At 41.5% G+C, this 27,827-nt stretch overlaps 1 protein-coding gene across 3 annotated transcripts in view; it reads left to right on the forward strand.

Annotated features, from left to right (window-relative positions):
- LOC126278505 (inactive dipeptidyl peptidase 10-like) overlaps window positions 1–27,827 on the forward strand; it is a 517,605-nt gene that overhangs the window by 347,876 nt on the left and 141,902 nt on the right. For all 3 annotated transcript variants that reach the window (XM_049978663.1, XM_049978662.1, XM_049978664.1), the window contains exons 4-5: window positions 13,428–13,502; window positions 17,489–17,541. In XM_049978663.1, the coding sequence (XP_049834620.1) occupies window positions 13,428–13,502; window positions 17,489–17,541 (128 nt within the window). The remainder of the gene's footprint in view (window positions 1–13,427; window positions 13,503–17,488; window positions 17,542–27,827) is intronic.

Below are 27,827 nucleotides of genomic sequence, written 5' to 3' on the forward strand. Positions count from 1 at the left end.
GGAGATGGTGAGGCGTGAACCGGGATTTATGGGTAGCATAATTTGGTCGGATGAGGCCCAATTCAAACTCGATGGAACTGTCAATAGGCACAATTGTGTGTACTGGGCTGAAGATAATCCTCACATTACAGTTGAAAAGGCTGTGAATTTGCCTGGTGTAAATGTGTGGTTTGGTTTGTCTGCATGGGGACTCATTGGGCCTTTCCGCTTTGAAGGTACTGTTACTGGAGAAACGTACCTAACAATGCTTGCTGACTCCATATTCCCTGCCCTTCGTGCATTATACGGTAATGATGAGTTTTATTTCCAACAAGATGGCGCCCCGCTGCACTATCATAGGGACATACGAGCATACCTGGATCAAAATGTGCCAGGCCAGTGGATAGGACTCAGGGGACCAATCGAGTTTCCTGCACGCTCTCCAGACCTCACGGCGCTGAATTTCTTCTTATGGGGCACAGTAAAAGATGAGGTGTACAAACGTAAACCACGTAACTGGACACACTTTGGAATGAGATTCAGGCGGTGTGCGCAGAAATCTCATAGGACACTTTCATATAATGTACAGAATCAGTGGTGACTCGTACTCAGAAATGTATTGATGCTGAAGGCCACCAGTATGAACATTAATCACATTTGCAAAGTACATTTGTTTTTCCAATTGGACTTTAAGCTTTCCATTTCCAGAAAGTTAACATTGTAGAACAGGTAATAAATTTTCTGTGTCGCTTCAAAGTGTGTATACACTTTTTGACGCACGCTGTATAATTAAACCACGTGACTTCAAAACTGTATGTCGCAGTACTGACCTCCATCGCAGAGGCATCAAATACAGGGTGAAATGCGTGTAAGAGGATCTGTGACTACCTTCTTATCGTGTGACACGCCCACAGTTGCGCTGGACCGGGTTGTCGTACAATTTGGTGCCCATATGACATCATTAATCCATCTTACAGCTTACATGAACTTTTGAGCAATAGCTTTTTTCGCATATGTCGACACTTATCTGTTTGAAGTGCCGCCGAGTCAGAGGGTGACTTTGCAGGTCTCCACCCTTTTGCACCATTGTAGAGAAGCGTTTTAGGTACGTCTGAGCCGAACTCCCAACTTAAGCGTCGCGGTGGGAGGCCATTACGGAGTTTCGAAAAAGTGAGCTTTTAATTCTGCTGTGCTGTGTCATTTCCCTACAGCATCACATTCTTGCAACACCTCCAGGAGGTATTCAATCTCATGGTGAGCAGTTGTCGTAATTTTTTGGCTCAACAGTGTATAGCTTGATTCCAAATCTAGGTTAAACACACCAGATGAAGCCTGATTGTAACTCCCCTCTTATTCCAAAATAAAGTGCACTACTCAGAATACCTCACTTATCAGGAGAACAACTACTGCTTGTACCGTATTGTGGAACATGTAGCAGTCAATAAACGTTGAAGTCTTGATATCTGGAACACAAAGGAAAGCAGGAACGATTAAGTACTTAAACCACATTTGCTGCACTTTTGCAATTATGTTTTCTAATTGTCGGAGGTCTTTAACAAATTAAGCTTTGTGCTTCAAATGTTATAATGAATGTTGGCTCATAAAATTCATTCATTACTTCGTTAGGGACTTGGCCTGTTCAGCTAACTAATTAAATATCCAGACTTCTGCTGGGTGAAATTATCTACACATTTTTTTCTACATGAGTCTAGCGTTATTAAATGAATATTAATTGATACAGAAACTGGATAAGCAGGTATAAATTAATGTGAAAATTTAGGTCTCATTTCATAGTGTATTTTACAGAATATTGCGGTCCAGCGGTAATGAAGTGCAATTAAATCGATACGCTGAAGTTCATAAACGTTGCGCATTCAACTGAGAGATCCAGTAGATGTGTGTGACCATCCAAGGGAGAGTAACATCGTTCAGTATATTGCTACATGAACCCTGTAGCCCGTACATTATATGCTGCATGCCCACGCTCGGATATTCATACTTGGCTGGTTCAAAACTTTAAAAAAAATTTACTCATGTCTCAGAAATTACTGAATTTTTAATTGACATAAAATGCGATCTTTGTAACTTATAAACTTTGAGCCACTGACGAATTCTTATGGACAGTTATTGATTTAGGTACTTACTGAACTGTGCAGGACAGAAAAATGGATTCATTTTGCGCTTGGCTACAAAAGAATTAACATACTGAACTCACTTTTAGACAGGAAGTCATTTCAGATTTGATAGACTCTTCTCAGAATTGTCAGCGCTCTGCATACTTTTTAATGGTTACTAGCTGAAAAGCGCTCGCATCCTTTGGTGTTTTCTTCAGTTTGTCTTCTGAATCGGAGAAAAAGTTGTCATTAATCGTCTCATTTGTGTTATATCTAACTTATTCAAAGTTGTTGTTGTTGTGGTCTTCAGTCCTGAGACTGGTTTGATGCAGAATGCATGCCCTCGGGAAAAATTACGGCTGTAGTTTCCCCTTGCTTTCAACCGTTCGCAGTACCAACACAGCAAGGCCGTTTTGGTTAGTGTTACAAGGCCAGATTAGTCAATCATCCAGACTGTTGCCCCTGCAACTACTGAAAAGGCTGCCGCCCCTCTTCAGGAACCACGCGTTTGTCTGGCCTCTCAACAGATATCCCTCCGTTGTGGTTGCACCTACGGCACGGCCATCTGTATCGCTGAGGCACGCAAGCCTCCCCACCAACGCCAAGGTCTATGGTTCATGGGGAGGGGTTATTCAAAGTATTTTGTCATATTCTACATGTGAAGTTTTGGTTTCGGTGCAAAAACGAATAAGTTTTTTAGTTGTCCATTATATATACACGTCAGGTATAAAACTTCTCGGCATATTAAAACTGGGTGCCGGACCGAGACTCAAACTCGGGACTTTTGCCTTTCGCGGGCATGTACTCTACCATCTGAGTTACCCAAGCACGACTCACGACCCGTCCCCATAGCTTCAATTTTGCCAGTTTTTCGTCTCCTACCTTCCAAACTTCACAGAAGCTCTTCTACGAACCTTGCAGTCTCGGTCCCGCACACAGTTTTAATCTGCCAGGAAGTTTCATTTCAGCGCACGCTCCACTGCAGAGTGAAAATCTCATTCTGGAAACGGTAGGTACAGTTGTCCGTGCAAAAAAACACGATTCTCTTAAAGTTATTCCACAACTTTGGAATGTTTGCCCTTATGCTTTATTGAAGTTTTTTGCGAGGGTGCAACGGAAACATTGGGTGAATTTAGGAATTTTGTCGGGAAGTTCACTCTTTAGTCTTGGGTCACCTTTTTATCAAAGGATTTAAATATTTTTTTCCTTTCCCTAGTGTTATATTCTATATTAGCAGATCGCTTTGTTGAACTATGTAGTTTTTTGTTGCTAAAGCCATTCCTTGTTTCCGTAGTTTCTTTAAATAAACGGATACCGTTTTTTGATTAACTGTTCCTCTGTTTTTACTAAGCTGCACAAATCATCATTTTAAAGGATTTTGGTTGAGAGCGGATCAATACGACATGTGCCATTTCCAAGTTGCATTCTAGAACATTCGAGAATATTCGAAAACATGAGTTACATTCGAGAATATTCTAAAACATTCGTTACAATCGAGAATATTCGTAATACCTCGAGAACATTATAGAATTCGACGTGTTCTCCTTGAAAAATACATTTCTGCAAAAGAGACCGACGAGGTGACAGCAGCCACTTCACTCGTATCTCCAAAACCACAACAACTACCACCGCATAAGTTCTACAGTGCACAACGGGGAAACCAAGGGTACCGCCAGATACAAAAACTCATGATTGTTAGTAGTGGTTTTGGAGGTACTGTCAACTTCGCCCACAAGCACTTTAATTTATATATACCATGTTTCAGCGTCTTTGCATCAAATATCTGGAGGTGATAGATCTCCATTTGGAGAAAAATAGTTCACTGATATTTCACAGTGACAACAGGCATCTTTTAATCATTTATTATGCCCTGATAGGTGGCAGGGCATGTGCACCCACAGCGTGTATACGCAGCATGTGTTGCCTATAATCTAATCATCTGCTCTGTATGAACAGTGTAAGCAAGCAAAATTAAAGCTCCCAATTCACTTCTAAAATAGCTTTGTCCACTCAAAGAGACGTTTTATTAACTTTCTGTATGTCCGTCTTTATGCAGATGGATGCCGGACCTCGGCTGTTTAATAAGCAGTGTCGAATCAAATGTCTGTCTGACGGTCGGAAAGTCTTGATCAAAGGAGTCGCTGCGTTAATAATATTGAATGCTGGCTCTTAATTTAACTGGACCAAAAGAGGGAATCTTTCTACACGTCGGTCAGGGGACCAGAAGAAGACAGCGTAATCCGTCGCTGATACTGGCTGCTCAATAAATTAACAATTGAAAATTTAGTTGGCTGAAAGGTGTTTTGATTTGATATTCTCTACTCTTTCTTAAGGTTTTCTTCCTGAAAACCACTCTACCAGTTTACTGGGGTAGCTTAGAATGCAGACGCAGCACACATGATTAGTAGACTCTGTCAGTTTCGTCATATCTCATCGTCCCTGTTCTCTAAATTTTACCAATTGTGTTTCATGAAGAGAATGTCGTCTTCCGTCCAGCGATACCCATTTGAGCTCACGAAGCATCTCCACAATACTCACATTTTTATCACATCTGCCGGTAATAAATCTAACAGCACACTTCTGAATTACTTTGATGTTGAGAGGGTTCAAGATTTTCCGCTACTTTATTGGTAAGAATTCCAAAGTAAGGAAATGGTTTGAATAATAAGAACAAATTCTTGATGTATAGATGAACAAGTGTACTTCGTTATGCGTGTTGGCAAAGTTGTGCACAAAGTTCCTCTTTTGCTTTGTCACGTCCTTTAAAAAACCAATTTCAAAACTGTTACCACAACGTCAGGATTTCTTCCTTTGCGAGGGTCAGTGAATTTCTTTCTACCGGTAGTTGCAAATAATGCCATTTTCTGTTTCTTCCAGTGGCGAACGTTACTCTCAGCTACACTGAACTCGCGTCCCGCTCACATGTTAGCATATTTTTCAGCATAAAGAATTACTTTACTATTGAGAATAGCATCGTAAGATGTTCTTCTCTGCTTGCCTTCCATTCCGCTACTATCTTACGCCAACACACTACGCAATGATATGCCAACAATGATGTGAAGAAGTTTAGAATCACACCAACGCATTGTGACGTAAGGAACAATACCTAAATTTCTATGATGTTGCCGGTGACCGACGGTTTCAAGTTTGTACTGGAACATAAGGCGCCATCGAATTTTGAGCGCACACCAGTTTTCAATACTACATATACTAAAAAAATTGCATATTAGATTCGCGTAAATATGGTAATTGTAGACCATTACAATGTTTAGATTACGTTGTCGCGAAAACCAAAAAAACATGTAGAACTCTCTTTCCCCAACACAACAACTAGTCCATAACACTACCGACTACTGCCAAATTAGTGATCAGCCGATAACGTTATTTCTGTGTAAGTCTTTTATATTTTGTGGCCGTGACTGAGTGTAATGGAATGGTGTCGGACAAAATGTGAATCCGTAAAGATTTGTATTGAGGAAAGCAGTGGCAAAGCAAACGGGAGTCGAACCAAGGTTCTATTAGTAATCAAGCAAACTGTAATTTCGTAAAAAGAAACGGTCGTCATAGTTCATAAAGAAAGTTGACTTTTCTTGATACTGAAATCCTGTTTTGTTGATATGATACGAGACAGTAGCACAATTTGCCAAGTAAGGTACCAGTGATTTGACTTGAAATTGCACAGGAAGATAATTAATGCGTTTAGGCAACAACTGGTTCTCAGTAACACTTACTACCTGCACATTACAGTAGGAAAATAATGGTAATTATAGATAAATAATTACTTATGGTGAAGCACTACTGATTTGCACAAGAGGTTCCTTTGTCAGTTTAATAATAGGAAATTACTACTGTTGAAATAGTTGTAAAGTAATAGTATTTTTAGTACTGATTATTACTTGTATTCTCAAGGAATATTCACTGCCTTATATTATTTAGTTGAAATGGAACATGTGACACTTGGATCTAGTACAATTTGGATAATTGTAGCCAGTTGCTTATTCTTAATTGCTGTTATTGTAATACAACATTTAAATTTGGCTCAACTATTACCATAGGGCCACAGAAACTAATCTACAGAAGACTCTGATCGAGGCTGAACATTTTAGTCACAACACAACATGGGTAACACTGTTAACCACATACCACATGAAATTATAAACACTTTTATTTCAATAAGAAAAACGTTTGAACTAGATACTTTAACTGTACACATATGAAAACTACGTCGAGTATTTCAAAACTTATGCTCACTAAATAATTATGAACTTTACAACTCCACAAAGTTTAATAACTTTTGTTAAAGATGATAATTGGTTTCCAGTTCAATAAAATAGGATCTCGGATTTATTATAGCATTGTGATAGGACCCTGTCTATGTAAATGACTAAGGATGAAACACAATATTCAACACAAAGTTTACAGAACGTGAACTTATTGCTGAAAACGAAACCACACAAATGACTCATGAAATTATACAGTACTCAACTGATAACTTGAGATGAAAGTGGTAGCAGCGTCTATCTCCTGTTCTACTCAAAAAAGATGGCGAAAGTATCCATGGCTCTTCCTGTGCAACAAGTGCTAAGAATTCTCTTGTTAGCGTCGAATTTTCATAGTACAGAGCTAACCAGAGTATGGCATGAATAATAAGCCGCGTTACTTCCGCATCTGAGGCTATATTATACTAGGGTTGGAACTTAAATAGTGGCGACTATTTATTCGCAACCGATACAAAAGAGTTACATGTCTGCAACGGTTACTGTCATTCAAAGTTGTGTAGAATCCGTAGCCAGCGATGTGGAAGACGTAGTATACCGTCGGCATAGCCTGTTCTGTTGATGGTGCCAATGGAGCTGTCTACTGCCTGTCGAATCTCTGGAACAGTTCTGAAGGGAATGCCACGAAGTGGTACCTTCATCTTCGGAATCAAATCAAAGTCACAAGGGTTTAAGTTCGGGGAGTATGGTGGATTGTACAGTACTTCCCAGTCCCATCGACCGAAGAGAGCAGCCACAGCTTGCGCTGTATCCACCCGCGCATTGTCGTGCTAAATGATGGGTGGGTTGCGCAGAAAGTGTCGACGCTTCTTTCGCAAAGCTTTTCGCAGGTGATGCTCCAAAAACGAACAGTTATATTAGGAATACCACCATCACAGTCGTACAGGAGAATCACCATATCTTTCACCATACTGGGGCTCTGACGCACTTTCGACTTTCGCAGCGACCCATAATGACGCCATTCGCTGGATTGGCGTTTCGGTTTTGGCTCGTACGATGTGGCCCATGTCTCATTCAGAGTTACGATACGGCGTAAGAAAACCTCTCCTCCACGCTCATAGCGCTCCAAGTGCGTCTGAGCAGCGTCGTAACGCATCCATTTCTGCATTTCCGTCAAGTCATGCGGAAGCCATAGTGATGCAATTTTTCGCATGCCTAGAGGTTCCTTCATGATGCGAAACACGGTCGTATGCGCTAATCCGGTTTCGTGGGTGAGCTCAAAAATCGTATGGCGTCGATCACAGTCCACTAACGCGGCAACAGCATCCACTTCTTCTGCAGAGAAGCTAGGACGACCTGACCTTTGCATGCCTGCCACAGCTCGTTGAAGGCTTTTACCCAACGTGCCACTGTTCTGCACCGAAATGCCGATTCCCCCCACACCTCTTGGAAGACCTTGACGACATTGTCTTGCTGTACGACCTCTGGCACTATCAATCTTGATCCAACTCGGTTGTTCCTGTTTCAAAAACATGGTGACACCATTACGATAGACCACAAGTGAATGTGTTTCCCTCGATCGTGTGCACGCCCATGATGTGGGACTGGCGAGTCCATTTGCTCGGAATAAGGTACAATAGTAGATTCCATTGCGTAGTGTCTCCACAGCAGTGTTTCCACTATTTAATTTCCAACCTACGTATAATCTTGCACTTTTTCTCACGTCTTTCAGTTCACAAGATGCGCACCTATTGCCTGGTAGTCACCGACCCTCTCACGCCACACAGGCCCCTTGCAGTTTGGCGCCAGATCCAGCTTTTCTATTCCCGCTAGGCAGTTCCGTTGCGGAGGGACTTCCCTCCAAGTTCTACATGATTACAAACCTACTTTTCCTATGCATGAACCAGTATAACAAATAAATTTTAAAATTTTACGTTATTTTACAGCATACTACTTTTTAAATTAAATTCATACACTTTTGGAAATGGAAAAAAGAACACATTGACACCGGTGTGTCACACCCACCATACTTGCTCCGGACACTGCGAGAGGGCTGTACAAGCAATGATCACACGCACGGCACAGCGGACACACCAGGAACCGCGGTGTTGGCCGTCGAATGGCGCTAGCTGCGCAGCATTTGTGCACCGGCGCCGTCAGTGTCAGCCAGTTTGCCGTGGCATACGGAGCTCCATCGCAGTCTTTAACACTGGTAGCATGCCGCGACAGCGTGGACGTGAACCGTATGTGCAGTTGACGGACTTTGAGCGAGGGCGTATAGTGGGCATGCGGGAGGCCGGGTGGACGTACCGCCGAATTGCTCAACACGTGAGGCGTGAGGTCTCCACAGTACATCGATGTTGTCGCCAGTGGTCGGCGGAAGGTGCTCGTGCCCGTCGACCTGGGACCGGACCGCAGCGACGCACGGATGCACGCCAAGACCATAGGATCCTACGCAGTGCCATAGGGGACCGCACCGCCACTTCCCAGCAAATTAGGGACACTGTTGCTCCTGGGGTATCGGCGAGGACCATTCGCAACCGTCTCCATGAAGCTGGGCTACGGTCCCGCACACCGTTAGGCCGTCTTCCGCTCACGCCCCAACATCGTGCAGCCCGCCTCCAGTGGTGTCGCGACAGGCGTGAATGGAGGGACGAATGGAGACGTGTCGTCTTCAGCGATGAGAGTCGCTTCTGCCTTGGTGCCAATGATGGTCGTATGCGTGTTTGGCGCCGTGCAGGTGAGCGCCACAATCAGGACTGCATACGACCGAGGCACACAGGGCCAACACCCGGCATCATGGTGTGGGGAGCGATCTCCTACACTGGTCGTACACCTCTGGTGAACGTCGAGGGGACACTGAATAGTGCACGGTACATCCAAACTGTCATCGAACCCATCGTTCCACCATTCCTATACCGGCAAGGGAACTTGCTGTTCCAACAGGACAATGCACGTCCGCATGTATCCCGTGCCACCCAACGTGTTCTAGAAGGTGTAAGTCAACTACCCTGGCCAGCAAGATCTCCGGATCTGTCCCCCATTGAGCATGTTTGGGACTGGATGAAGCGTCGTCTCACGCGGTCTGCACGCCCAGCACGAACGCTGGTCCAACTGAGGCGCCAGGTGGAAATGGCATGGCAAGCCGTTCCACAGGACTACATGGAGCATCTCTACGATCGTCTCCATGGGAGAATAGCAGCCTGCATTGTGCGAAAGGTGGATACACACTGTACTAGTGCCGACATTGTGCATGCTCTGTTGCCTGTGTCTATGTGCCTGTGGTTCTGTCAGTGTGATCATGTGATGTATCTGACCCCAGGAATGTGTCAATAAAGTTTCCCCTTTCTGGGACAATGAATTCACTGTGTTCTTATTTCAATTTCCAGGAGTGTACATTAATTACAATTACATAAATTATCATAAATAATGAATAAAATATTTATATGGATGTTACATCAAAGAGCATGGTTATACTGAAGTAAAAGTAAAAACAGAAAGTAAGTTTGATAAGACCCTCATAGGTAACATCGATAATAGCATTACTCATTTCGCACGAGTTTTCTTTAGGATCTACCTGTACGTATCCGTGTCTGCAGCAGATATTGTCTGCATCGGACAGTGATTACTGAGTGTTCCTTAAGAACCAATAGCTCGTATGCCTAGCCGACAGTTCCCGGGTTCGATTCCCGTCGGGGTCAGGGATTTTCTCTGCCTCGTGATCACTGGGTGTTGTGTTCTGTCCTTAGGTTAGTTAGGTTTAAGTAGCTCTAAGTTCTAGGGGACTGATGACCATTGATGTTAAGTCCCATAGTGCTCAGAGCCATTTGAACCTAGCCGACACGTAGTAGTAGAGACGGATTTTTCTCACCAGAGACTTGCTTATAACATAGAAAATTCAGTCTGTTTTGAATTCTTGCCAATTTTTTCTTTCCTGTCCAAGCCATCTGAAGTCTAATTTCCGTGCACGTATTGTGGTGACGGGCAGTTCATTCCCATCAATATACTGCTAACTTCTTACCCATGCTCACAGCGGCTTGTAGTTTGTTTGTTCATCTTACTGACCTCTATTGTTATTCGGCAGAGTTCATTGAGATGTAATATTCCATGTTGTTTACTATAATAATGTGAGTTGTTTCTTCGTATACAGTACTCAATGAACACGAGACGAAAAACTGTCTGTTAATATTACCTGCGCATTGAACCCAACAATATTTCGCTATTCTAAATCCGAAAAGTTTCCTTAGATAACCCAAGATATTTGATAGACGTTGATCTCTTCTCAGTAGGAATCTCTTGTGTTTCTGACAGGACAGCGGCCGTGTCCGATGAATACCGCTGTCTGAAGAGCGCTGAGAGAATTTCAAGAAATCACTGTGGTGAGAGGCGTTCGGCCTGTTATGTAAAACACTGGTTTTAAAATGCCGTAGAAGAAACTGAAACTCTGACATTTTGGCGATAGTTATTTGCAGTTCTTTCTTAAGCCTCTAGGCTTTTGAGCTGAGTATATCGCTTGTCTTGTGTATCATCTAAAGCGAGAAATAAATAGCTAGGTAGTTCAACTTGTGGTTAACGAATGTGTAACACTCATGAAAACGAAGATAAAAACGCATGCATTTTTAACTCCAGTGAATGGCGAGTAAATAAATCTACTTCACTATAGTGAATAAATTTGAGCACTCCGGTTTGGTAGCCGTTTTGGACTGTACGAGGCACTGTACATCTTATGGAAAGCATGCTTCACAAGCCTTAGTGATTTATGCTTGTACCTGAAACTATCCTTTCTTTACAATAAAAATTATTATTAAATACGTAATTAGTGATTTTCTTACTCCATTGTTTTTCATAACAGCCGTACAGCACGATTTATTTTAAAGGTGATTGCATCTCTTTGGTTTATTTCACAGTTGTATTCTTCATGTCATGGCAAAATGAATAGCTCCAATATTATTACAATGTAGCTCACTTACGAATTCCTGACTTTTGTAGTATTTTCCACTCTTGCACATTTGATCTATACAAGTATCTAGTAACTTTCACTAGCTTTCACTTATTTCTGCAGTACACTTTACTGTCTTGCCTGCAGATACAGTACTTCCTGTAGGCATTTAGATGTAGTACTTTCTGTAAGCATTTACTTAAAGTATATGTTCTCCATATTCTTCATAATATATGATATTTCTTTGACAGCGCGATTTTTACTTCTTCAAAACTGATTCTTTATGTGCATTAATCTTTGTTTTGTTTTTTGTTTCCCAATTCTCGTCCACGAATTCAGTTCTATTTATTTGAGTGCCTGACTTCCGATTTATCTAGAGCTATATGTTAGTAATGTAAGTCCGCCAGCTGCCTGAAAATTGGTTCTTATTGAGCCGGTATGTGATGCAGAATGTACACATTCAATGAAAAACTTAAATACAGATAGCTGACGCATTTCTATTAATAAAATATGTATCTTCCGCATCGCTGCCTACGACTGATAAATGAAACCTATATGGATTCGTTAAATTTTGTGAAGAAACTTTATAATCTTTTATTGCATTATATAGGCGTCAGAAGGCAAGAATGTACAGGGTGTTCGTGAATTATCTCGACAGCTTTAGACTTCAGTAACTATAGAATTATGCTACATAACAGTGGGGACTCACAATTTGAAGTGATCACAGACGTGATACAATGCAAAGTTACAGTTTGCGTCCTCCTATGTTTCTGAAACGCATAAATGATATTAAACAAGAATTGTCAGATGATGCTAATCTTTTCTCTTTTTACAAATAAAAAAAGTTTAGGACCAAAGAGCGGTGCCACTTCTCTTACTGAAATGACAACAACTAACATATTTGAATACGTCAAGAGACGGTTCGGGAACAACGGATTATGATAAAATTTTGACAAGACTCAGTAAATGTCATGATATTCTAAGAGCTATAGAAACAGTGTAAACATGTAGTGAAATACAATAAGAAAAAAAGTTAAGATTCAAGACAACAGATATCACGACCTTAATTACTAAACCAACATACTAGAGTTAATAAATGCCTTAGTTCAATTAAATTTGCAGTACGCATGATTACCGGTCTAGATGATCTAGGAATGAAGGAACTTCTCTATGCTGCTTATTTCCACTAATGAGTTTTGGAATAATTTTTGGAGGAACTCAGATTAGTGGGTTACTATTTTCAGAATAGAGAAGTGTGTCATAAGAATTATATCTAGAATCAGTTCTGGAACATAATGGAGAGATCTCTTCAGAAAAATTATGTTTTCATAATTGCTCCACAAAACACATACAATGTATCCATTAATGTTCTTGATATTTTAAACATTTATCTTTCCTCGAAAAATTATGCAAACCTTGAGTATAATACTAATACCAAAAACAACTTTTACAAAGATTCAGGAACTTAACACTCGTACAGAAAGCAGTAAGATATATGTGTGGGTACTCATGTGATCAACAATCTACTAGAGCTTATCAGTTTCGTAGCTAACATGATGGAATTTAAGACTGAATTAAGGACAACTCCTTCTATTCCAAAGGAGACCATCTACATACAAAAATCAATGTTTCAAATTATTTTATAATTAACATTAGCACTGTAATACAATAATATTTCGAAATTTTTTCATCGTATTTTACTTAAACGAAATGTACATCTAAGACCTTTTTTCCATGTCCCACAAACCCTCGCAATGGGATCCATGGTATACGACTAATGCAATATAATATACTGGTACATTTGATGACTCTTGTGTTCGTTTGTGTTTGTGTTTGTGTGTGTGTGTGTGTGTGTGTGTGTGTGTGTGTGTGTGTGTGTGTGTGTGTTTCATTACAAACTGCATCACACATATGCACACAATTTTATACTTTAATCCCCTACGCGGGAAGTAGTTAATTGAGAGTACTCTCCACCAATTGCAAATATTCAAATAAACTGAGGCTAAACGCCGCTTCAAATGAATATATGGCCAAGGCCTGAGCACATATAAAAGCTGTATTCCACAAACTGCAGTCACGAAGCAGTACATGCAACATCCCACAATTTCTTCTCAATCTTAATGTCAGTAACAGTTTTCTTCTGTCGTCAGCATAATATCATGGCTTCTGTCGTTTCAGAGACAGCTTAACGCCGTCGATTACCGGATCTCGAGCGACCTGAAGTACGTCCTTCTCATCTACAACAGGAAAAAGGTTAGTTAAATGGTACATCACAGTTTTTCTTCGCAAGCAATAATTAAGTTTTTTTAATACGATGTTCTGTGTTTGTACCATTCTTTACTTTAGTATGCAACAAATGTGATCTGAAATTTATCAAAACTTATACGTGAATTCAAGGCAAAGCAGATACAGCATCTGGGTCAATTTTTTGATCACTAAGTTCGGTGCGTAATGAATACGTTGACAAACTTTACGGAAACATATTGTATCGAGGTAAATGTTAGGGGCAACAAAGCACGAAGTTCATGTTCATGTGTATATAAATTCCTCTTCAGACAGAATAATTTTCTTTATTTTCGATTTAAGCGATGTCACCTTAAGGTGTTTCGCCCTTACGCCTTCTACATGAGTCAAGTATATGTAAGATAATGTTCATATCGTTTAGTGCCCTTATGTTATGTGCTGTGATTCACAGCTATATTGATTTCATCGCTATCTGCGTTTCTGCAGTCATTTTACGATGCTGCATTGGTAAGGTATGCCTCTACCCTTCTTACAGCACTGGTTAGATGTATTGAGACTGATTGGAGTAACGTTAACAAACCAGTAGCATATCATTCTGTGTAAAGTATCTGGTCCTACTGTCTCTCTATCTGGTCACTTGCAACACTGTCGTATGTTCTGACTAACAAGAGACAATATTATCCAAATAATTAAGTTCCACATGAATATGAAGCAGTGGGTATCAGTAAATGACAGCGATGATGATTACGACGACGATGAAACGAATTATTTTGTTAGTAATCTATACGGGGAAAAGTACGAGTGATTTTTCTGACTGATCTTAACGAACGTGATCAATACACAGCTATAAAACAAAACGTTCTTTTCATCACATTTTACGACAGTTCTGGCGAACGAAAATTTCGTCCGTAAAATCAACATGAAGACCGTAAACAGGGACCTTGCGAGACTCGGCTCGTTTTGTTTGTCGGTTAGATCCGAAACGCCGTATGCATCAGCGCTCGGGTTGATGCCGTGTTCCTTGACTTCAGCAAGGCATTTGATTCTCTTCCACACTGTGGTTTAGTGGGAAAAAAACATAATTACTGAGTATATGGCCGGTTCTGTGACCGGATTCAAGAGTTTCTTGTACATAGAACTCAATTCCTTCTTGTCAACGGAACATGGTCGATAGTTGTAGTTTCAGGAGTACTCTAACGAAGTGTGATAGGATTGTGACTGTTAAAATATATATATAAGTGATCTAGTACAAAGCACTGGAGAGTCCATAAGACTGTTCCAAAGTTGTTTGTAAGAAAGTAGAAATAGCACAAGACTCTAGCGAACTTGAATGGTGCGGGGAATTGCAATAGACACTGAACGTAAACAAATGTAAAGCACTGCGCAAACTTAGGAGAAGAAATAGACTACAATACAATTACATTATTGATGGCAAATTGCTGTAAACAGTAGCTTCCTGTAAAATACCTAGGAGTAACCATCCGGAGCGATAGTAAGCGGAAGGACCGCATAAAACAAGTAGTAGGGAAAACAGATGCCAGACTGAGATTCATAGGAAGAATCATAAGAAAGCGTAACTCACCCAGGAAAGAATTATCTTAGAAAACAATTGTCCGATCGTTTCTTGAGTACTGGTCATCAGTCTGGGATCATTACTAGGTGGGATTAATAGTAGAGAGAGACAGAGAGAGAGAGAGGATTCAACGAAGAGCGGCGTGTTTCGACACTGGATCGATTAGTCCGCGCGAGAGCCTTACGGAGAAACTCAACACACTTCAGCGGCAGATGATGAAAGAGAGGTGTTGTGTGTCACAGAGAAGGTGGTTGTTGAAATTCCGAGACTGTATTAATATGTAACTTACTTGTAACCCATGATGAACCGAGCAAGAGGGACATAAAAAGCGGATTAGCACTGGCAAAAAGGGCATTCCTGGCCAAGACAAGTCTACTAGTATCAAACATAGGCCTTAATTTGTGGAATAAATTTCTAATAATGTACGTTTGGAGCACAGCATTCTATGATAGTGAATAATGGAGTGTCGGATAGCGGAACATAAAACAGTCGAAGCATTTGAGATGTAGTGCTTCAGAGGGATGTTGAAAATTATGTGAACTGATAAGATAAGGAATGAGGAGGTTCTGCGCAGAATCTGCGAGGAGAGGAACATATGGACAACTCTGACGAGAAGAAGGGACAGGATGATAGGGCATCTGTTAGGACATCGTGGAATAACTTCCATGTGACTAGAGGCAACTCTAGAGGGTAAAAACTATGGAGAAAGACAGAGCCTGGGACACATCCACCAAATAATTGAGGACGTAGGTTACAAGTGTTATTTTGAGATGAAATGGTTGGCACAGGAGAGGAATTCGTGGTGGGCCGCACGAAACCAATCAGGAGACTGAAGTACTCTCTTGCATACAGTCGGTGTTTTTTTATTTTAATTGTGGACATTGTTCCAGCCAGGGATCACGTTTAATTTTAGAAAATGTCTTTTATTACTGTGTGCTTTCGGACATGTTTCACAATGATGACCGTTTACTCTCAGTTCAGAATATCTCCAGAAGCATGTGGACGCTGTGTACAGCATCTGAAACTGCTGGTTGCTCTGCAGTGACCTGTGGCCTAAAGGAATTCTGTAACCGAACGATTGGACAAAAGTGCAATAACAGACCATAATAAAAAATATTTTAATGATTCAGTTGTTTCTCCACTTGATAGTATGCCAAGCCTACATATATTCATTTTGGATAAAATAATTTTGGGTACTGGGCCGCTTCATTGAAATTACTAACAGCTAAATTTCTGACGTTTCGGTCAACTTGCTGCGATCCTATTCAGGACAGTTCACACACTCATGTTTCTTCAATAAAATGATCCCCTCAGATTTTTATGAAACTGCCCTTTTCTCTGAAGCTTCACCCTCGTATTTGTTCTACACATGTATTGAACACAACTCCTCCTCTCCCTCTCTGTGTCCACCCCTTAAAGCATCTGTCTATCCACTTCATACTCCCACCTCCATCTTCTTATCTACTCTCTCCACTCTTTCTCTCTCTCTTCATCTTCTCCTCCCCCTCTCTTTGTCCGTTTCCTCCACCTTCCTCTGAGCATATGTTCCACTCCCACCCTCTGACCATATCCTTCTCCTCCTCTCTCTTTACTTCTCTGCCTCTCCCTCTTACTCCTGCCAACTACCCCTTAAAGTCTTCCACCTCCCTCAAGCATCTTCCCCTTCCTCCCTTATCTCTGTCCACTCTTGCTTCCACTCCCTCTTGCTTCCACTCCCTACTCCGCCCATCTCAATCTGCTGCTGGCTGTGCTCAACAGCATGTGTAGACCCTGCAATACAGTTCAACAAAGCAGTTCGATGCTGCTCCCACGGCAAACCTGTCTTGCTAGGCTAGCTACACATCAGGGGCCTGGAAATCATTTATTTGCGCCTGACACACAGGCTGTCATGCAAATCAGATCGATAAAGCAGGCCGATACTACTCCATCACAAACACACGGGTCATGCAAGGCAGCCTACACTTTGGGTTGTGGGAAACTGTTTCTTGCCCTTGACTTGTATGCAAAGCAACTTGATTTGGCAGGCTCGTAGTGTTCACACACAAAATGCCTGTTGTGCAGGGCAGCCATCAGCCAGGTGACGTAAAAAAAAACATTGGAGCTAGGACATCATAGACCCCACAGTGCTGATACTTGTACGCCTACTGTTTCCTTGCCAAGTTCAGCTGAAATCAATACTAGGGTTTGGGAGGAGACACTGCACAAACACACATACATTATACTTTATATATGTAACAGATTAATTGTTAGAGATAAATACTGCTGCAAAAACTGTTGGAGTATGTTTCGCAAAAAACATATTTCTTTCAGATCAGTAAATTTGATATAATTGTGTCGTTTATTATGGGGAAGCAAATTTTTGTCCACAATAAGAAGTATAAACATGCAAAAACAATAATATCATGAAACTGTTTTGTTACAGGTTTGGCGTTACTCATACCAGGCGAGCTACCAGGTGTATGAGGTGGAGGCTCAGTAAGTACACATGAACTGTCTTGCTATTCACTCTCTCTCCTGTCTTACAAAGTATGTTCCAAATACGTGTAACTAAAATTGTAATTTTTTCTGCATCTTGTTTTGACCTACCACCTAACATCATTTAGTGAGACAGTATCACATTTGGATACAATCGGAACTTAACAACACTTGGAAAACAATAAAGAGTTAATACAGAGCGAAGAGCTTATTAAATATCTGCATGACTTAATATGGCAAAAGAATAAAAAAAATTACTAGTAAAGCAAACCACTGCTTAATGTTATAATAAAATAACGACAATAAATAATTTTTAACGTAGTGCCTACGGAACTAGACTATCAAAAACTGGTCTTGAAACAGTCTAAGTTGCCTTTTGTTTATATCTGGTGAATTCTTTTGGTTAAACCATATTCGAACTTACTTGTAAATAAAGGAATACAAAGGTCTATTAAAATGTTTCTAAATTACTGTACTGCAAGAAACATCAATGCATAGAGCAGCCTTCAGTCTCCGTGGTAAGATTGCAGCATCGATAGAAATGAGAGGTTCTATTTTAGGCTAAGTGCTACTCAACTGTATAAAGTAAACTGTTTGTTTACTTGACATATCAATTAGATAAACTTTCCTCAAAATTACAAGTGAATCATTAATCGTAAATTTTGTCTCACACACATCGGACATTCCCATGATAAAAAACTAACCAAAAATCGATTGCTAAAATGTGTGTCATGTACGAATCTGCACTATTTTTTCACCAAGTTTCACGTGGTGCTTTTTTGTTTTCGGCTAGACTACTTACTTTGAAATTTATTGAAGAAATTTCGGGTTTATTCAACAAAATTAGTATAACCTTAATTAAATTTATGGGTTCTTCTGCCACTTAATGGTAGGATAAATTCATATCTAACGTTAAGCTGCGTTTTTGTTCTACTAATATTTGTTGACTTGTAACCTGTTTTCGGGCTATTGGGTCTTCATCACAAGACAACTGACTAGCGTCTACAAAATACAATAGTATGTAGGAAACCAAACATAAGAAACAAAGATACTATCAATAGAGACGGACTATTTGATCACGACGTTAGATGAAGAATGTTAAACTGAGCGTTCACTGTTCGTGTTATGAACCAAACACGTTAAATTACAATTTACAAGATCAATGGTATCAAACACTGCATATAACAAAAATACACAATATGCAAGTTTCATGGTTATGATATTAAAGCTTCTATGGGAAAAAAGTAAGGTGTAATAATGATTATATTATTGTGGTAAAGGATCGCGCAATTGAATGTAATCATTGTGATCGAGGTCCAGCTGTTCAATTTGATCGTGCACTATGTGATCAAAAGTATCCGGACAATTGAAAATGACTTACAAGTTCGTGGCGTCCTTCTCCATCGGTAATGCTGGAATTCAGTAAGATGTTGACGTAGCCTTAGCCTTGATGACAGCTTCCACTCTCGCAGGCGTACGTTCAGTCTAGTGCTGGAAGGTTTCTTGGTGAATGGCAGCCCATTCTTCACGGAGTGCTGCACTGAGGACAGGTATCGATGTCGATCGGTGAGGCCTGGCACGAAGTCGAAGTTCCAAAACATTCCAAAGGTGTTCTATAGGATTCAGATCAGGACTCTGTGCAGGCCACTCCATTACAGGGATGTTATTGTCGTGTAACCACTCCACCACAGGCCTTGCATTATGAACAGGTGCTCCATTGTGTTGAAAGATGCAATCGCCATCCCCTAATTGCTCTCCAACAGTGGAAAGCAAGATGGTGCTTAAAACATCAATGTAGGTCTGTGTTGTGATAGTGTCACGGAAAACAACAAGGGGTGCAAGCTACCCCTCCATGAATAACACTACCACACCGTAACACCACCGGCTCTGAATTTTACTGTTGGCGCTACAAACGCTGTCAGATGACGTTCACCGGACATTCACCATACCCACACACTGCCATCGGATCGCCACATTGTGTACCATGATTCGTCACCCCACACATCGTTTTACCACTGTAAAATCGTCCAATGTTTACGCTCCTTACATGAAGCGAGGCGTCCTTTGTCATTTACTGGCGTGACGTGTGGCTTATGAGCAGCCGCTCGACCATGAAAACCAAGTTTTCTTACCTCCCGCCTAACTGTCATAGTTGATGCAGTTTGTAATTCTTGTGTGATGGTCTGGATAGACGTCTGTCTGTTATACATTACGACTATTTTCAACTGTCGGCGGTCTCTGTCAGCCAACAGACGAGGTCGGCCTGTACGCTTTTGTGCTGCACGTGTCCCTTCACGTTTCCACTTCACTATTACATCGGAAACAGAGGACCTAGGAATGTTTAGGAATGTGGAAATCTCGCGTACAGACGTATGACACAAGCGACACCCAACCACCTGACCACTTTCGAAGTCCGTGAGTTCCGCGGAGCGCCTCATTCTGCTCTCTCACGATGTCTAATGGTATTAAATTCCCTTGCACATTGCTTCCTCCTTGCAGTTGTGCCTTGAGAATGGCAGGGTGTGCTCCTGTCGAAATAACGGCGGTGGCCGACGACGTCAGCCGGCAGTAAACCCGTAAGTTATTTGAACAACTTTCAAGTAACTTCCGTTCCAGGCGAAAATGTGCTCCGAACATGACGAGTTCTTCGCTTCAAAACCACGTGATTTCTACAGTCGCGGAATCGAAATGTTACTCCAGAGTTGGGAAACTGTTGTAAATACTGAAGGAGAATATATTATTGATGACTAAAGTCTCTGATATGGGTGTCCGTTGAGTTTATTAAAGTTACGGAAAAACGTTACGAACTTATGCTCCATCCCGATACTTGAGTGGAATATTATGCAGTAGGACTGTAGAATACCATGCATGCTAGGGGTGGGGGTGATATCAGACAACTGTAGGTAGGCAGGAGGAAGTGAAATGGAATCGTTGTGGGAGTAGAGCTGTGTAGTGGTGGCGTAGGTACTGGTCCGTGAGTGGCAGAACCCAAGATCGAATGACAACGACAATGGATCGTACTGTACCAATGTCTCTATGTCGTTATTGTAGAGTATCCTGTTGCGCAAAGTACTTAGGCCACCAGCCGACCACCACACCTTTAATTAAGTATAGTTTCTTATTTTTAAATACATGTTAAGATTGCAGAACGCTATCTAATTGCAGAACATTCGAGTTGGAGTGGAGCCTCTGATGACGACAAGAATCTAGCCCGCGCCGCAATCACACTGGCAATGAACTAATCGGACACGAAATCAGCCTTAGTGCAATTAATATTGCAGCCACCTCAGCCGCTGACCATGCAAACAGCCTGTCTGCCAAATAAGGGGAACAACACCCTGCCTAGGCACGACGCCGAAATCGTACCAAGTAACGATAGAACTACGAATAATCACCTAACAATATTCACAGACCAATGATTACTGAAGTTGAGCAATAGTGAATAAATGGGCCTATTTAATGAACCACTCTCGTTGTCTACAATACTGATCTCGTCAGAGCAACAAATTACTTTAATTTCAGTACCTGATTATCTTGCGTGATGATAAATGCTAGATCCAACTAGCAATTGTTATCTTTCGCAACGAGCTCACAACGCAGTACGTACTCTCTGACATAAAATCGGAACTATATAATCACTTGTACTAAAATACCAATCTATCTACCATCTTGTAATGATTATTCTGTTTATGGACACTTCTATCACTACTGTTAGGAATTAAAACATTTTTAATGCTCCCTTAAATATTTTTCCAACTCGACGCAGCGGTAATATGTAAGTGATGAGACTTCGCATGCGTCACAGAATAACGATTCTTTCTTAGTAGCAAACTCTTTGGCATTTCCGTAAATAATTCAGTTACTTCAATTAAAATTATTAATAATTTAGGAAGCTTTCTCCCTTAATTGAAATCTTTTCTTTAATATTGAGAGGATCTACTTTCAGTAGATTATTTATAATTTCATTCTTTCAAGAACCTTTTACCAAGCACATTTAGAAACACCACATTATACGTGATATCTGTATCAATATCTCTGAGTTATACTCGTTTATATAGATACTCTCACATTAGATACCAATTAAATAGACTGGAAGGTTTCCATTAACCCCAATAAAATTGGATTTATTTTCCTTCTAGGTATCTCAATTCACGTTTGTTATCACTAGTGAACGAGTGCCAGCAAATATATTACCAGCCCCCACAATACGGAAACAAGTCATAAAAAAAAAAATCAAACAAAAATCCTAAATGTCAGCGCCACTTTTCAACTAACTTTAAGTTACAATTTAAAAGCAAATCTTTACCTATTCAGGCGTTGACCACACGCGACCCACTAAGTTCCCCAACGTTTAAATCGGACACTCGTCACCTTCATGAATCAAGTTTTGGTTTAGCTACGTGTAGCTCGTTAAATGGTTCCTTCAATTTACTATCGCTTGTCTACTCAGTGATACGTGCACACCATCACCGTATAGTGAAACAGTTTGTCGTTCTATGAGCTTATTCGCTGTCTGCTGCAAGCTAGTGGTCTTGAAAATACAACTACCAACACGTGTTCGAGGCTTCCCTTCTCGATACACACACGCACAATACCCAAACCACCTCCATAAAAACGACAAGCAACCCAATTACCTCTGGGCGCGTCGCGACCACTCAACAGACGGGATATCGGTCACACCGATTCCACAAAACTCAGCACCTAACAAATCAATCTCTCAATTACATCAGGCTCACGCGGGACTCACCCCCTGCAAATTTTACGAACGAAACTGTTCCCGCAACTATAATCGACAAAATTCCGTGCACTCTCCCAAGACTTAGGTGTCAACTGAGTAGCCTCACTACACCACGCAGTGAAATGAAATGAAATGTCATGTGGCTAAGGCCTCCCGTCGGGTAGACCGTTCGCCTGGTGCAAGTCTTTCGAGTTGACGCCACTTGGGCGACTCGCGCGTCGATGGGGATGAAACGATGATGATTAGGACAACACAACACCCAGTCCCTGAGCAGAGAAAATCTCCGACCCAGCCGGGAATCGAACCCGGGCCCTTAGTATTGACACTCTGTCACGCTGACCACTCAGCTACCGGGGCAGTGAAACGCTATAAGATCAGACCTGATATACACCATTACCACCACGTGGTCGGTGAGAGGTCTATCTGGGAACTAACTAACCCTTTTCCTTGTGCAACAGGAACCATTTAAAACGAACAAGCACGCAACGACACGCAAACTTTTATCAATTAATGTAATAATCATCGATGCTGTCGATTCTTCGCAATAGCGGCCGGCTGTTGCGCGTCGCTCAGGCGGCATCTCTGGACGCAGCGGGGGCGATATGGTATATCGCTGCAGTCGCGCGTGCTCGCCACGTGCTATTCCGTAGACGCTCTCATATCACTTACAACACAATTTAATTTTGGTTTTGCCACATCATACACGTATATTATCGTGACCACCAGGTGTTATCATTGATTTATCACGCAGGACGCTCAGCACCAGTGAGGACGAACGTACCACGTGCCTTTTGACACAGCACACATGTAGGTGAAATACGTACGCACATGCTTATCGCAACCTTTCTTTTTACTTGGGGTCTGGATCAGCTGTTACGAGAGAAACGCGGTGGAGGGCTGTGTCTGAAAAATTCAGCGATGCGCCGCTGCTAGCCACGCGTCGCTCCTCATTAAGCGCCTGCCTGCACTCGACAGCAGACAGCGGACGGCCGGCTCACGGGCACACAGCCCGGGCCTGCTTTAATAATCCCCAGCTGCGCGCCACGGACGGCGGCAGATTCTATAGGTAGCCAGCGCGCGGTAGAGGCCCGCCGGCAACAGCACACGTTCGTCATTTTCTGGCTTCGTACGAGAGGACGGCAGCTGCAGCGGCGACCTATGTGCAAAAGAATTGCTTCTGAGAGATATGAAACGTCATAGAAGAAGTGTTTCAAAATGTTGTACATGGTTGGAGCAGCAACCGTAGAACGTAATCTTCGTGAAGCAATAATAAGCATCCAATCAGACGTTCATCGAAGCAAAGATTATTCAGACTTACTGGGTTACAAGTTGTAGCGTCCAACAACCCTACCACAACAAAGGTCGAAAATTAATTATGATTGTAGTGTTGCTCACGCTGCTAAATGTTGCATTTTCGGGCAACAACAAAGTTATATTACGAGAATGAGATTTTCACTCTGCAGCGGAGTGTGCGCTGATATGAAACTTCCTGGCAGATTAAAACTGTGTGCCCGACCGAGACTCGAACTCGGGATCTTTGCTTTTGGCGGGCAAGTGCTCTACCATCTGAGCTACCGTAGCACGACTCACGGCAGGTACTCACAGCTTTACTTCTGCCAGTACCTCGTCTCCTACCTTCCAAACTTTACAGAAGCTCTCCTGCGAACCTTGCAGAACTAGCACTCTCGAAAGAAAGGATATTGCGGAGACATGGCTTAGCCACAGCCTGTGGGATGTTTCCAGAATGAGATTTTCACTCCGCTGCAGAGTGAAAACATCCCCCAGGCTGTGGCTAAGCCATGTCTCCGCAATATCCTTTCTTTCAGGAGTGCTAGTTCTGTAAGGTTAGCAGGAGAGCTTCTGTAAAGTTTGGAAGGTAGGAGACGAGGTACTGGCAGAAGTAAAGCTGTGAGTACCTGGGGTGAGTCGTGCTTCGGTAGCTCCGATGGTAGAGCACTTGCCCGCGAAAGGCAAAGGTCCCGAGTTCGACTCTCGCTTGGGCACACAGTTTTAATCTGCCGGGAAGTTTCATATCAGCGCACACTCCGCTGCAGAGTGAAAATCTCATTCTGGAAACATCCCCCAGGCTGTGGCTAAGCCATGTCTCCGAAGTATCCTTTCTTTCAGGAGTGTTGGTTCTGCAAGGTTCGCAGGAGAGCTTCTGTAAAGTTTGGAAGATAGGAGACGAGGTACTGGCAGAAGTAAAGCTGTGAGTACCGGGCGTGAGTCGTGCTTCGGTAGCTCAGATGGTAGAGCATTTGCCCGCGAAAGGTAAAGGTCCTGAGTTCGAGTCTCGGTCAGGCACACAGTTTTAATCGGCCAGGAAGTTTCAAAGTTATATTATGTGGAAGGTGTCATTATAGCACAGTTACTAAAGTCATTTCTTGAAATAATTAATAAACTAGGCACTCATCTTTTCGTGTTTCCCACGATGGTCTCGTTGTGAACTCATGGCTCAAACGTCGTAAATCTAGGTAGTGATGATTCCAAGCTCGGATGCAAAGAGGCCTAGGTGATATTCTGCGATATTCAGAAGTTTTATAGAGGTGTTTCATAAACCATTCTTGAAGATTAAACTTTTGCAAGTTAAGAGAATGGTAATGGAAAAAAAATAATCAGCACTCCGAATTTAAGTTACACTTCTTTTTTATTACTTTTGTTGCAACATCACTTCACAATTTAAAACGTACTTGAAAATATCTTCCTCGCTGTCAAAGTTCACATTTCATAAACTGGCTACAATTTGCGTCTTTTCAACATGACGACCAAGACTTGCCTCTCTAATAACCGCTTAAGCGCCCAAAAAATCAGAGTTACAAGTACGTCAAATATCATAGTGACAAAAGAAAGAATACACATACGAATAATATCATTGCAACATAAACATATCGATGTATCAAAGTACCTCTACATTACTGAAATCAAATCTGAAAGTTGTCACAGAAATATGTTAACTATTTTACAGAAACACAGTAGAATATTGCTGGTAACGTGAGGTTGAGGTGAGGTGCCGTAATGGTTACGTAATTCAAGTACCATTACAACCAGAAGTACCTTAAAAATAGCCAAAAGGCGTCAGTAAAATATAACGTTTCACCTCCATAATATTAAAAACATGCCCAAGACGGTGGTCGTTATTGAGTAATAAGTTACCAATACACAGCTCATTCACTACGGTCGCGTGCGTAACGTTTGAGCTAAAGAAAACTTTTGGCGAGAGAGGGCAGTAGTAGGATACGCGAGGATAAAGTGCATTAGTGAATTAACTTTATTATGCTAAAATTTTTTGTATTATTAAATTATTACAATAAAAATCAAATCATTTTTAGCTATTAGAAACAATTATTGTAGTAAAAATAAATTACATACACAATGAGATAGTGTAAATACTATACAATACAAGTTTTGTTCCCTTCTATTACACTACCACTAACTCATCCCTCCCGCCGATTCCTGAAAGAATCCAACTTCCACGTATAAAACAGCTGCAAAAGTCTGATTAGTAACATGTTAAATATTTGGTAATAAGCGAGAAAAAGCTTAGAAAAGATCTGAGAGTGTTTAAGGTTTGCTGGAAGTTGCTAAGTGCTCTCATTATCAAACACTGTATCATTATAGTCTGAGTAATTGGCGCTCCATTTTAAGCAAAAGGTATTTTCTCACACATTTCAACTTTTATGACGTCATTTCTCCTGAATTACGTGTCGTACAACTACATAATTTAGCAGGAGCATTCAGTACTACGTATGGGTACTGAAACGTCTGGCAGATTAAAACTGTATGCCGGACCGAGAGTCGAACTCCGGACCTTTGCCTCTCGCGGGCAAGTGCTCTACCAACTGAACTACCCAAGCACGACTCACGCCCCGTCCTCACAACTTTAATTCCGCCAGTACCTCGTCTCCTACCTTCCAAAAGTCACAGAAGCTATCCTGCAAACCTTGCAGAACCAGCACTCCTGGAAGAAAGGTTATTGCGGAGACATGGCTTCATATCAGCGTACACTCCGCTGTAGAGTGAAAATTTCATTCTACGTATGGATACAGCCTGCGAAATGTGTTGCGGGTAGTTAGTAGCAAAGAGAAAATAAATTCAAACGTCATGCCTGTTGCTGAAGTTTTACTGCATGAACAGCGAAAATATAGTTAGCAATTAATTTTTTTCCTTCGTGGGGATGAAGGGCAGGGGCTAAGGGTAAGTGTCATAAGGGTTTCAAATTATTTACGAAGTTTGCTGAAAGTCGATAGGTGCTCTCATTCTGAAATACTGGATGAATATAGTCAGAGTAATTTAAGCGCCAAGAGTTGTGCTGCCTCAGAAGATATACACAGTTTCTACCTTCAATACTTGTGATACTTATCTGACCTTTACCATAAGATTATACCTCTTAATGAGTAAGTTACGACAGCATTTTAAATTTTCAAGTGGCGTCAGTAATTGTGGTGTGCGTACTGTAAGACGTTCGGTACACACACCATCAGATTATTTGACTTGTCGCTCTAACGAAATAGGCGAGTGTCAGCAATATGTCTCGTTGTCTTATCGTGGCGTGTTTATCTTCTGCCGTTGGGTCAGACGGTAGAAATGCCACTTGCACGCTCAGAGTAGCAGATTGACGGTGACCAACTTTAAACAGAACTTGATTAATTTTCACACACATTTATTAAAATAGTAACAAGCATAAATCTTACGTAACTTGATTCTGGTTGCTATTTACAATTGACAATCTTAATTTCCTTTAGTCTTGGTACGTTAACCTTATTCTCACATTTCTCTGATACTTGACAAAGTGTCTATACATTTCTCTTCATGGCTATGTACAGGAATATGGTAATCTTATTAGGCGCAGACTGAAACTTGACTATAGACTGGTACAGAGAAATGCAGACTAATGCAGACTGACTAATCGGAGGCCTTTACACTCGTTATAATACCTCGCGCGCTCAGGTATCACTGTGCGAGTGTGATCCGCAAGGTGAAAAGGTTCTACGTTAGCAGCAATCTCATTGGCTGCGTTACATATTAATACACAGTTCGGCGGAAGCAGAATTTGGTCCGTCTCTAAGGCAGCGCCATCTTGTAGTGAGGAGATGGACGAGCACTGCGCCTGCGTTGTTGTGCTTAGCGGGGCGCGCTCTAGTGGGAAAGTTGTGTATGCGCTGACTATGTGGAACTATGTACACAACAGTAATATTATATGAAATACTGAAGATCAAATTTTTGTTGCCTGTGCAAGCTGTGAGATAGGCAACCTGCAACTTTTGATGTGCACCGCGAACCTGGTTTGCGGTTTAGTGATACAGACTCTACTTAGATCTTTACAACAACAATTATGCAAAGAAGGGAAATCTGAAAAGTGAAAGGAATATATGTGCACTACCACAAAAAATTAGTATGTCTGAAAAGACGACATCGATTTTCATCCGATGTCGGCATATACCACCTGGGGTATAGTAGATGTACTGATAATGATTTCAACATCGTCCGCCAAGAGATATCGTATTGACATAGTTACAAGAGCGCCATCTGTGTCTACCCACTAATAGGG

Source organism: Schistocerca gregaria, chromosome 6 (genome assembly GCF_023897955.1).
Source record: "Schistocerca gregaria isolate iqSchGreg1 chromosome 6, iqSchGreg1.2, whole genome shotgun sequence".
In the NCBI taxonomy this organism is placed as follows: Eukaryota; Metazoa; Arthropoda; class Insecta; order Orthoptera; family Acrididae; genus Schistocerca; species Schistocerca gregaria.